This window comes from Phodopus roborovskii, unplaced genomic scaffold, assembly GCF_943737965.1.
Source record: "Phodopus roborovskii unplaced genomic scaffold, PHOROB, whole genome shotgun sequence".
NCBI classification, from domain to species: domain Eukaryota; kingdom Metazoa; phylum Chordata; class Mammalia; order Rodentia; family Cricetidae; genus Phodopus; species Phodopus roborovskii.
Window position 1 is genome coordinate 18,762,618 of NW_026126407.1, and position 12,775 is coordinate 18,775,392.

Here is a 12,775-nt window from a genome sequence, read left to right on the forward strand (position 1 = left end):
TTGGGGGGCTTGGGCAGTCTATGGGGCCTCTGGCAGTGGAGTCAGTATTTATCCCTAATGCATGAACTGGCTTTTTGGAGCCCATTTCCTATGAAGGGATACTCTTTCAGCCTAGATATAGGAGGGAAGACCTCAGTCCTGCAACAAATGATGGGACAGACTTTGATGATACCCCATGGGAGGCCTCACCTTCTCTAAGGAGAGGATGGGGGATGGGATGGGGAGATAGTGGGGGAAGTAGGAGGACTAGAGGGAGAAGGAACTGGGATTAGTATGTAAAATAAGATTGTTTTTAATTTAAATTTAAAAATTAATTTAAAAGGGTAGTTTTACCATCTCATAGGACACTCACTAGATCAACAGGAAGGCATTAATTATTTTCAGGTTATGTTCATTTTATAGATTAACAAACATATATAGGGAAATTATTAAAGAAGAAGAATGTGGGCTGGAGAGATGGTTCAGCAGTTAAGAGCACATGCAGTTCTTCCAAGAACCTGAGTTTGACTCCCAGAACCCACATTAGGTTGGTAACTCCAGCCCTAAGGGTCTGATGACCTAGTCTGGCTTCTATGGGCACATTCACATAAATGATGAGTCTATACTCACAAAGACACAAACACAAACTATTTTCGAGAATCCAGCTTACCTACCAGCAGAGAACAGAGCTGTGTATTTCTATGAACACTGAGTTCTAAGATGCCTTTATTGTGATGCTGGCCTTCTCCTGCCTAGCAGTGGAAACTTTTGAATTTAGTTTCTCTAATTTGGGAATTACACTATCAGATATCCAAACAGGGTTGTTGTTGTTGTTGTTGGTGGTGGTGGTGGTGTGTGTGTGTGTGTGTGTATGTTTCCTTTGGGAAAACAAAACAAAACAAACAACAATAAAAACCCACTTCCAAGCACTCCAAGCATCTTTCATCTTCTTCAGTCAGATTCAAACAAACATTGATGGGCGATGTCATTCTGTAAATATGTTTCTATTATTTGTTAATGAATAAAGCACTGTTGGCAAATAGGAAGGCAAAATAGTTGGGACTAGGAGACAAGGAGGATTCTGGAAGATGTAGTAGAGAGGAGTTAAGATGTAGGACATGACAGAAGTAAGGGGTCCAGACCCTCTATCTGGTAAGATAAGACCATGTGGAAACACTGATTGATAGAACTGAGTTAATATTTAAGACAGGGCTAACCAAGAAACACTAGTACCAGGCCAACAGCTTTATATCTAATACAGCATCTCTGTGCATTATTTTGGGGCTGACGCGGCTGTGGGACCAGGCTGGAGGAAAAGTTCTCATAACAAAACACCACCAAGATTTCTCAGAGAGAAGACATCAAGAGTCTTCCCTGATTCACCAACAATGGCCAAATCCAAGTAGCAACCTAGTCAGCTGTGGTCAGACCAGACGACAATTCTAGCAAGTGTCACCACCCCCTCCAAACTTGTAACATTGAACTTGGGGACAAAGCACTGCTACAGGTCAGATTCCTTGGAAATACTTGGAGAAGGGCATGTGCACACAAGAAACTTTTTGAAGTGTGTTCCTGATCCTCACTGTGGGAGAGACATGGAAGCAGGACTGGCAAAGGTGGCTGTCTCACACAGGCATCCACTAAGCCCTCAGGGACAGGGCCACACCTTGCATTCCCTTTATACTGCCCCAGCTGCAAAGGCCTCATCTTTATTTTCTCAATGGATTAGCCATGAGACGCACCACCCAGAGAGGGCCATCTTGGAAGGGGCTTCAGTTGGGTGCTATCAGCTGCCACTGATCCCCAACAGCTGGAGTAAAAGAGAGTGCTTTAGTCATGGGGTGATATGAGAGGGTTGTATTTCCATATACATTCTCTGGAGTCTCTCTTGCAGGAGATGTGTGAATAACTGGCTGTGATTGCTTTAGCACTAGGATTACATGGAATAATGATTTCTGTATAGTAAAATTTATATAGTATTCCTTAGTTTATTATGGTGAAAAATAGCACAAAGGACATCAAGATGGTGATCAACTATGAGCCAAGGTGTTACCATAACACAAACCACCCCCAAGACAGAGAATACTGAATAAAGCAAATAAGGGAACAAAGCCAATACAACAATATCGCCAATACACAAGGAAGCAAAAAACAAGTACATTAAAAGTGAAAACATGATGTGAGATGAAAATGGAGTATAAACATTTTAGTTTATAGCTGTAGGTTCTGATGGCAAAGATAGAATCTTAGAAAATCACGCCCAGCCCTTGAGAAATCATTTTATCTTCTATTCAAATAATCATATAATAACAGCGACCAGGGTGGGCATAGAGCTAGGTCACTGCAATAAATTCTGAATGAATTCAAGCAACAATGAAGTTCTTCTGTCAGAAATGAACACAGGGTGCTGCCCAGAGAAGTAGCCTGGCTTATAAAAGCTACTGCTTCTTGTGTCAAGATGTCAGCTTAGAGGCTTTGTGTTTAGCAGTGCTGGGGATAAACCCAGGGCCTTGTGCATGCCAGTCAAATACCCTACCTCTGCACAACATGCCCACCCAGAGTTGGTCATTTTACTAAGTTTTGGTTATTACACTGTCCATTAAATAATTTTGAGTACTAAAAAACAATCAAGAATGGAGAACAGTTGGAGATGTTAAGAGTCCTCCCTACCCTTTTCTCTTCTTCAAAAATTATTTTATTTTATGTGTATTGGTATTTTGGCTGTATTATATCTATGAACTATTAACATGCCTGGTGCCTGCACAGGCCAAAAAAGGGTATCAGATATCCTGGAACTCAACTTATAGACAGCTGTAAGGATGTGGGTGCTGGGAATCAAACCTAGGTCTTCTGAAAGAGCAGCTGCTGAACATTCGATCTAGTCATTGCCTACCCTTTTCAATAGTGCCTCCTCCAACAGAGTTAAACATTATAAACCTAAGAATGTGCACCAGGATATTATCATTACACACATTTTTACTATATCTAAAGGGACGGAGGGTCAAAGGGAGACAGATATCTTGACCTTGGAGACACCTGGCCTAGAAGCTAAGCAGCCATCAATATTATGTCAATGACTGTACTATAGGAGTTGATGAAAGCCTTGGTGGACAGATTTGAACGTTATTCCTCCTTCCAAATAACTCTCCCCACACTGCTCTGGATTCTAAGTGCCCTCTCAGGAAAGAGCACCATCTGGGTCTGGGTCTGTGCAGGGAGTGAAGTGACTCTTTGTGCAATCCCCAATAACAAATCAGTATTCACCAAACCCTACTGGGCCATTCCTAATCATCTAAAAACTCTCTCCATTCCCTGCCCTACCATCCCCACCTGGGCAGCCTTGGCTTTCACATCTGTGGCCAGATAATCTTTCTCAACTGTAAATGTGATTCTATAATTGTTTTTAAAGATTCCTCAGACCAAGGCCATTGCCATCATCAAGCCAACACAGCAGGGGAAGGCACCTGCCACCAAGCCTGGCTGGAGTTTGCTTCAAAGGCCCCACAGAGGAAATAATCTCTGACCTCCACATGTAAGCTGTGGTATATTCACCCAAAGCAAAATAAATGAATTTAAAATGTAAAAAAAACAAACAAACAACTCAAACCAAAAGATTTAAACAACAAAACAAACTGAATTTCATAAAATTAAAATGGAAAAGTATGGCCCTCAAGAGACATATAAGACCATAAAAAATAACCCTAATTATTGCATGGATAAACAGATGCAGCACATCTGTACAAAGCAATATTAGCCAGAAAAAAAAAAAAAAAAAAAAAAAACTTAAGTCCTTACGTCCTGACACAGGCCACACATGGATTTACCTTGAAAACATTATGTATGCCGAGTGAAGAAAGGCAAAGGTAAAAGGCAACATGATGAATGATTTCTTGAAATGCCTGGCAGAGTCAAATCTAAAGAGCCAGAAAGCACACAGCACACTACACAGTGCCAGGGGTTAGGAGAGGCATGACTTGGAGAGGTAGCTGTTATTAGGTCAAAGTCTCCTTGTGGTTGATAAAAGCCATCAATCAGACTGTGGTGGTGGCTGCACAACCACATGAACACACTGATTTGTTCCCTTCTTGAATTATAGCTCTCACTGTTGTGTTAGTCCCTTCCCTTTCTCTCTGTTCCATTTTTGCTGCCCCCCCCTGCACTTTTTAAGACAGGAGTTAGTATTTAGCTCAGACTGACCTCAAATACTTAATCCCCCTGCCTCAACCAACCATGTACTTGGGATTACAGGTGTGTACCATCATGTCCAGCCAAAACCAGTTTCTTCATGGCTCTTTTTTTGTTGTTGTTTTTGTTGGTTTTTTTTTCTGCAAATTTCCACCACCTTATCTAGACAGAGTAAAGTTCTCCTAGTATTGAAGCTTTACTTTCTCTGAACCAAAGGTTGTTGGTTTTAACACCAGTATATAAGTTGTTAGATCTGCTCTAAACATGATCCTGCCTTGTCTTTCATTTCTTTCTTTCATTTATTTTGAGATAAGGCTTCTGTGTAGCCCTCATTGAACTCACTCTGTAGACCAGGCTAGCCTTGAACTCAGAGATTAAAGGCATGAAAAGCCACCACGTGCCTGTCTTTCATTTCAAAAAGCAGTGCAAGTCCATGATTAAGGGTATGTGTAATACATATGGTCTAGACTAGCTTTGAACCCTGACTTAAGCAATTAACAAGTTAGGCTAAAAATTGTTCTCTGCCTTGGTCTGCACAATTGAAGAAAAACAAAAAACAAAACAATGAAAACAGAAAACAAACAAACAAAAAACCAGACAGGGGCTGAAGAAATGGCTCGGGGGTTAAGAGCACTTGAAGCTCTTCTATAGTACCTGAGTTTGGTCCCCAACACTTACTTTAGGCTGCTCATAACAGTCTCAATCCGGCTCCAGGTGATCAGACACCTCTGGCCTCCACGGGCACCTGCACTTATATGCACAGACACACACACTTAGATATATTAACAACAATAAAAATAAATCTTTAGAAAGAAAAAACAATGTGGTGTCTATAATAAAAGCCATAGTTAAATGATCTAGAGTTCTTTTGCTTGGTTGGAACAGAAATCAGGAACTGGCAAAATGCCAGTCAGACCTGACATCAATGGCTCTGGACTCTGGTGTACAGTATGCTCTGAGTGCCAGTAGCTCAGCATCTAGCCACTGTTGGTCAGTCCTCAGCAGCCAGAGCTACCCACTCTCAGGGTCTGTCTGGGACTCCCCCAACGGTAGGGCCACTTGACCCCTGATGCCCCTCTACAGCCCTACTCTTCATTCATTGCCTTTCTCGCTTTTCTATTCTCTACAGTACTTCACCTTCCACCGTTCTCAGCTTTCCTCTGCTCCCAAGAGTTCTTCAGACACAAGCCTAGCAGCCCCTGGTGTCATCTGCTCTTGGTGGAACTACCTCAGCCCTACTCTACCCAAGGTAAAACCATGAGTGGGTAATGAAATGACAAAAGCTTTATGTGAAGCTACCCTCATGAGACAGAGGGGGAGGCCTGTTATATAGCTAGAGAAGGGCGGGACCATACACACATACAGTCACTGGTCCACCAGTCTGTTCAGGGGTACCTGTTTTAAGACCAGTGTATAAGTTGTTAGATCTGCTTTAGGAGTAGGAATGTTCCTCCCTGACCAAACTGGGAACATCTGCAAAGCGGGTGGAGATATAAACAGCAGCCATGACGGCTAAGACTGTTCCTGCAGCTGGAACAAAGTCTCTCTTAGGATTGTCAGGATGACAATCTTCAGGTAGCTGAAGAAGTGGCTGCTTGGTGGACAGCAGCAGTGATTTCTAGAGGTGGTAGGAAGGGGTAAGAGGGGACAAGGGGGAAGACACTAAAGTTCAACACAAGATGACGGTAGTGGTCACTAGCTAGGTCTGAGTCTCTGCCCAACTTTGAACTGCTGAACTTCAGGACAGTTGCCAATGCACTGGTGACAAGGGAAGGGTTTGAAAGCTGTCAATCAAGCAGCTCGGCAGCTTTAGTAATTTAAGAAGTGTTTGTAACCAATATCCAGACAAATTAACATTCTTCTCCAGTAAACTTTGTCTAGTATTTAACTCATAGACAATGTCCTTATGGGAAGAAAACAAAAAAGATGTTCTTGAGAGTATCTAGAACACACAAGAACACTAAAATATTAGTTGTTATTAAAATGGTATAAACTTTCATCCATCTACTTGACAAAATTTACTAAGTATCTAATATGTGGGAAAGCCACAGTGCTAAAGGTATAAAGCAAACAGTAAGGCACAAGAGTGACAGCCTGAGAGCACGCCAGGAGGAAGAATGTGTGCTGTGTTCGCTTTTTTTATTTTGACATCTTGCATGGCTACCGCAGAACTCTTCTGTTTCATTCTACTGAAAATAGAGGTGACCATATTGCATCAGATTGCATTCTTATTGACCTAAATCTGGTGGGGATTTTGCTGTTGTTGTTAATTGTTTTTCAATGCTATTCTGCCTAGGAAGTAATTATGCTAGTATATTTATACTTCTGATATATATATATTACATATATATATTTACATATACACACATACATACATACATACATACATACATACAGTGGGCTGGAGAGATGGCTTACTGCTTAAGAACACTGTTCTCCCAGAGGTCCTGAGTTTAATTCCCATCAACCACATGGTGGTGGTTCACAACCATCTGTAATGAGATCTGATGTCCTATTCTGGCCTGCAGGCACACAGGCAGACAGAACACTGTATACATAATAAATAAATAATTTTTTAAAAGACTATAGAAAACCCAGAGATGAAGCTAGAAATCTGAATTTTTGTGGTGACATTTTGTTTATGATCTAACAAATAAAGCTTGCCTGAATATCAGAGTGCAAAGCTAGCCACACTAGTCAGTCATACTGACCAAGCAGTGGGGGCATACACCTTTAATTCTAGCAATCACACTAGTTAGCTATAGAAGCTGGGCAGTGGTGGTGCGTGCCTTTAATCCCAGCAAAGCAGGTGGAGAGAAGAGTCTGAGGGTTCAAGGAGACAGGGTTGCCCTTTCAGTCTGAGGCAGAGGTAAGAACTAGTGGCTCACTGTTCTGCTTCTCTGATCTTCATCTTTAACCCCAGTATCTGTCTCTTGGTTTTTATTACTCATACTATAAATTTTGCCTTTGAAAACTAATAGTCAGCTGCAAAAGCAGGGTATCTCTAGAAAAGATGTGGACAGTAAGCGCTGCCCTCAAACATACAAAGGACAGAGAGGTGGAGGCATCGCTGCTCTCACAGATGAGTTCTGAGGTCAAGTTCAAGGAAGAGAATGGTGCTGTGTGTGACCTTACCTAACTAGAGATAATAACACACCTAAGAGTAAATGCATCACAAGGAAAGGAGGTTAGAGAAGGAAACTGAGGTACGGTCCATCTCTAGACAGAGGTAGCACTCTCTAATGGAACCACATATAAGTAAAGGGGCAGAGCCCCAAAGAGGATCTGGCCCCCACTGACAAACCATCCTTCCTTAATCCACCACTTTAGGATCAGAAACCTGGGGGAACCAGGCACAAATGTCAAAAGGCATGTGATGAGGGATCCACAGACATGCTGGCTATACAGTTTAATCTTCATGAGCTTTCATCTCATGTCTTGTTTTCCTTTGGGAATGGGCTCCTTTAGTATCATTACTGGAACCCATGGTTGTTAGAGATTAGTGGATGGATACTCTGCAGTGGGAATACACTGAGTCTGTGCTACAATTTGGATATGGTTTGTCTTCACCCAGACTCATGTTGAAATTTTTATTTCCAGTGGTGGTGGTGTTAGGAGGAGTTACAGATGATCTTAACTGTTAACTTGTCTAGATTTGTAATTACCATGGAAACACATACAGTGTATATATGAAGATAATCCCAGAAAGCTTTAATTGAAGAGGGAAGACCTGCCCTAAATATAGATGGCACTGTCTCCTGGGCTGGGGTCTAGGGCTGAATACAGGGAAAGCAAGATGAGCAACAGCATTCATCTTCTGCATTACACAGTAAGTCATGTAGTCACATGCTTCCCCTCTTGTGATGGATGGTACCCTCAAACTGTGAGCCCAAATAAATCCTTTCTTTCTTAAGTGTTTATTATGTATTTTTACACAACCATGAGTAAGGTAACTGATATTAGAGGTAAGGCCTTTTACGGGTGACTGGAAGGGGTACTACCCTTGTGAATATATGGGTGCCATCTTATGGGATCTCTCTTGCTCAGGGGACTGTTAGAAAGGGAAGGTGGCACTCTGCTTGCTCTGTCACACATGCTTTCTCACATGTGGTAGTATCTTCTTTCCATTGTACTGTGGGTAGAAACCACAACAGACACAGTTGCTTGACTTTAGACTTCCGGCATCTTGAACTAGCAGGTCAAATAACCCTTTCTTTTCTGAATTACTGAATATCTGTTATAGCAACAGAAAACAAAGTTTAAGAGGTCTTGGATTTGCTTCTTCAATGTTGATGTAAAAGACTTATAGAGCAGTATACTCTCTGTACACAAGGCAGTGCAATATTACAGACCTGGAGTCTTAATACCTATAAAAGGGACCTGTGGAAGGAACATTACACCTCATGTATTTTCTCCCTTAGACTCTTAACTAAACACTGGCTAGACTTCTACAGTCAGTACATCATAATTCTAGTTGGCACAAAATCAGTAAATATATGAGCTATGTGAATTAGTTTAATTATTTAAAAACAGCTTTATTTTAAGTGTGCATTTGTGTGCTGTGCTCTACAGAAAGCATACATTTTCCATGTCCTCCAAACATTAAATTTATACAAGAAAACTCTGGATTTTATTGCCTTTACTTTGGGTAAGCTACAAGAAAGGGCAAATTTATATCTTTAAATCTAAACAGGGTAGGGTAAAGTTAAAGAATTTTACTCAAGAAATCAGGAAGAAAAACAACTTATAAAAAATCTTTTACAAAGTTGGGCTGTGGTGGCACAAGTTTTAATCTCAGCACTCAGGAGGCAGAGGCAGGTGGATCTCTGTGAGTTTGAGACCAGCCTGGTCTACAGAGTAAGTTCCAGGACAATCAGAGCTACACAGAGAAACTCTGTCATGGGGGAGGGGAAATACATTTAAAACGGAACTTTTACACTAATCTAACTGGTTTACTGTGAACTATGCCACATGTACTCTGTTCTTTTATACAGAAAGATGAAATACTGTAATCCTGTCAGTATAGGTTTGTATGCATAACCTAGTATATATCAACTGAGAAAATGTCTAAAATATATACAGCAAAAATGTTGATACATTTGCTTTCAGGTGGTAAGATTAAAGGCAATGTCTGTTTTCCATATTTTTCTACAGTTTACTAAATCTTCTGTAATGAATATAACCATTTGTTTAGAAAAATAAGCTATTTAAGATATCTAATTACTTAACATTTATTATTTAGTATAATGCTAATCAAAATGTCTGACACAAATTTAAAAAAGGAAAAGATTTAAAGGAGGTCTGTGGGGAGCTGGAGATAGCTCAGCACTTTAGAGCACTTGAGAGGACACAGATACTATTCCCAGTATCCACGTGGCAGCTCACAACCATATGTAACTCCAGTTCCAGGGAATTTGATGCCTTCTTCTGATATCTGTGGTCACCAGGCACATGAGTAATGCACATACTTACATACAGGTAAAACACTCACATAAGTAAAATAAAATAAATGTAAAAAAAGTTTTTAAAAAAGGTTCACCTGGGAGAGTAAACATTTTATAGAATAGGTAATGAATAGTCTTTAAACAACGAAAGAGAACATTCTTACTTTACAAGGTGACTTAATGTAAAGCTTCATTTGTCAACATATAATTCAAATATGCACCTTCAATAAAATACCTGTGGATTTACAACACAGACACAGCCTACACTGCCTACCACTTAGACCATAAGACAGCTGAGTACAGAACTCGGTTGCATCTGACTGATCCTAAAACAGACAGACAACAGGCAGAAATCTCCTGAGGAGCTCACAGCATAACCTGCTTTTTGGAACACAGCAGCCATGAAATAAGGTGGGAAGATGCCCCTCCCCTCCCCAGCAGCATTCCAAGTCATGGACCATGCCGGAAAGACAGAACAAAAAGCCAGCAATGTGAGGCAAATGACTGTCACACAATCACCACCAAAAAACTTGTATCATCACATAACAATATGACAGCCAAATCAAAGAGTTATTTTCAAAATGATAGCTCAGGCCACTTATTTCATCTTGGGCTCTCAGCTAAAAATAATTTCAGGAAATGATTAACAGATTTGAATGACATAATTTAGTACCAGGTTTTGGCAAGGGCTCAAGGAAGCAAGTACTCTCATGAACTGGTGGGAACAAATTGGCATATTATTTCTGGCGGGTAATTTGGCTAAATGTGTTGAAAGTCGTTAAAATGTTTATACTCTTTGACTCACTAAGTCAACGTCTAGGAATTTTTCCTGAAGAAATAATCAGAGGCATAAAAAAATTACTTTTAATATTCTAAGACCAGAAAGAACATAAACATCTAGTTATACACACATGGATGGCAATAACAGTGGACTAGTGAATATAAAAGTTACATGATAAATCCTAGCTGGCATTTAAAACAACACTTAAAAGAGCCAATGTTGAGAATATGCTCAGAAAGCATTAAATGCATCAACAAGTCAATCAATGTATACAGGATGATTCTAAATTTTATTTTATCCTATTTTTGTGTGGTGCTAAGAATCAAATCTAAAGCCTCAAGGATGCTATGAAAGTGTCTACCACTGAGATGCATCCCATCCCTGGTATTCTTCACAACTACATCATAACATTTGATATTATTCACTATATTTACATTAATCTTTAAACTATCTGTACAGAAATCTTAGTGTTTTTCTTTGGAATCTCCAGTGTCAACCTGTCTAAATTATAATAGATCTTCAAACTGGAATGCTTAATTCACAAATACAACTGAACAATTGATTCTCTTTGCTCTGTGATTTTAAGGTCTTGAAGAGAAATGTCAACAAATACTAGTTGAGAGCCCTCTCCTTACCTTTGCTAGCAGGCTGGAAACATGTTTAATTTCACCATTTGCCTTTAGCAATTCTTGTCTGAGCTCCGTGCAAGACAGCTGCAATTGATCTTTCTCAGCTCGAGCCACTTTCAGCATTTCCTGAACCTCGAAGTTCTCTGCTGTCTGCCCCATGGTACTGCTGGCCTCTACGGCCTTTTGCTTATCAGCCTCCAAATGAGCCTTCAAGGACCCATTCTCCATTTTCAAGCCTTCCAAGGTAACTCTACATTCCTCCAAAGTTTTGGCCATCACACTATTATTACACCGTTCATGTTCTAGGAACCCATTCAGCTTTTCATTTTCTTCCTTCAGGTGCTTAATCGTGTCTATAGCGCCTTGGTTTTCTTCCTCAACCTTCCTTAGGCTACAGGTCAACTGCTGCTGAATGTTGAGCAGCTTCTCTCTTTCAAAGCGGCTCTTCTCAAGGATATCTGTGCACTTCTGCTCCAGCTCAAGGATTTTTCCTCCTTGGGCACTAGGCTCCTCATTCTTCACTCGTTCTTGTAAAAGGTTGATCAGTTTCTCATTTTCCTGACTCAGCTGTTCTGCCCTCTCCCGGTGCTGGTGGAAGGAGGTCTCTAAAATGGTCTTCTCATCCACCAGCTTCTCATTCTCGGCTGTCAGTTCCTGCACCATCTGCTGCTGGTCTGATAATTCCTGCAAAGTAGCCTGCAGCTCTTCAGCAGTGCTGTGCTGATTCTCCTCCATCTTCTGTATCTTCTCAGTTAGAGATGCCAAGGACAGCTCACTTGCATTGTTTGGGGAGCTCCCAGTAGGGGAGCACTTGGAGTCCTTAAAAGAGTTGCTGGTGGCCGACAGGGGCCGGGATGGGGTGTCTGCAGTGATATGCTCAAAATCTGAGGCATCTGGTGACAGAGAGGCTTTAGTGACATCACTGCTTGAAGACCCCGATGTCCGCAATGCATTTCCATGTGTGCTTCTTCTATACTCATCCGTTTCACTGGACAACTCATTTCCAACTGGGCTTCCAAAGCTGGACTCTCGGGTTATGGATGCTGGGCAGCTGCTGTCACCAGTGTGACTTGCTGCCCCTTCTGAATTTGGTGACTGCTGAAGGTAAGTCAATTTCTCCTTCAAGGCCCGGTTTTCTTCCTCTAGGTCAGCAAGCTCTTTCTGAAAGATTTTATTCTTCTCCTCCAGGGTTCTTAGCAAAGGTTCTGTGTCACCTACTGGGGTTGATGTTCCCTCTGCACTCGGGTCTAATGCCTTGGTGTCCTCAGTGCTCAGGGCCCACCTTTCTTTACATTTTTTCAGTTCACTTCGAAGCCTGTTGATTTCACTGTCTTTGGTTTTAGCTTCTGCCAGAAGTTCCCGAACCTGGGACTCAAGCATAGACTTCTCTGTGTCCTCAAGTTCTTGCTTAGGTTTTGCAGAGGTGGTCTTCAGGTGCTTGGTAGGAGTGGGAGTGCAGGAGGAAGTTGGACTAGAGCCCAACTTCTTTGAGCTGGAGGGACCACGTGGCACAGACCTCTCTCGTGAGACAGTTACTGAGAGTTCCCGTGGAGCTGGAATGCCTGTCCGTTTGGTTGTTGGAACAGCCCCTAAAGACATAAGATGAAGAAAAGAATTGAAAAAAAAAACAAAAAGAAAAAGAAAAAAGAAAAGCAAGCATTTTCAATGAAACTCAAATGTCTTCAAAACATAGCACAGAGGATGGTATGATTGTCACCGTTCATCCAATTCTTCCTCCTCTAGGTAGTTACTCTGTC

General features: G+C 41.2%; 1 protein-coding gene across 3 annotated transcripts in view; it reads right to left on the minus strand.

Moving 5' to 3' along the window:
- Specc1 (sperm antigen with calponin homology and coiled-coil domains 1) overlaps positions 1-12,775 on the minus strand; it is a 258,219-nt gene that overhangs the window by 98,907 nt on the left and 146,537 nt on the right. For all 3 annotated transcript variants that reach the window (XM_051180438.1, XM_051180440.1, XM_051180439.1), the window contains one exon: positions 11,025-12,607. In XM_051180438.1, coding sequence (XP_051036395.1) covers positions 11,025-12,607 — 1,583 coding nt within the window. The remainder of the gene's footprint in view (positions 1-11,024; positions 12,608-12,775) is intronic.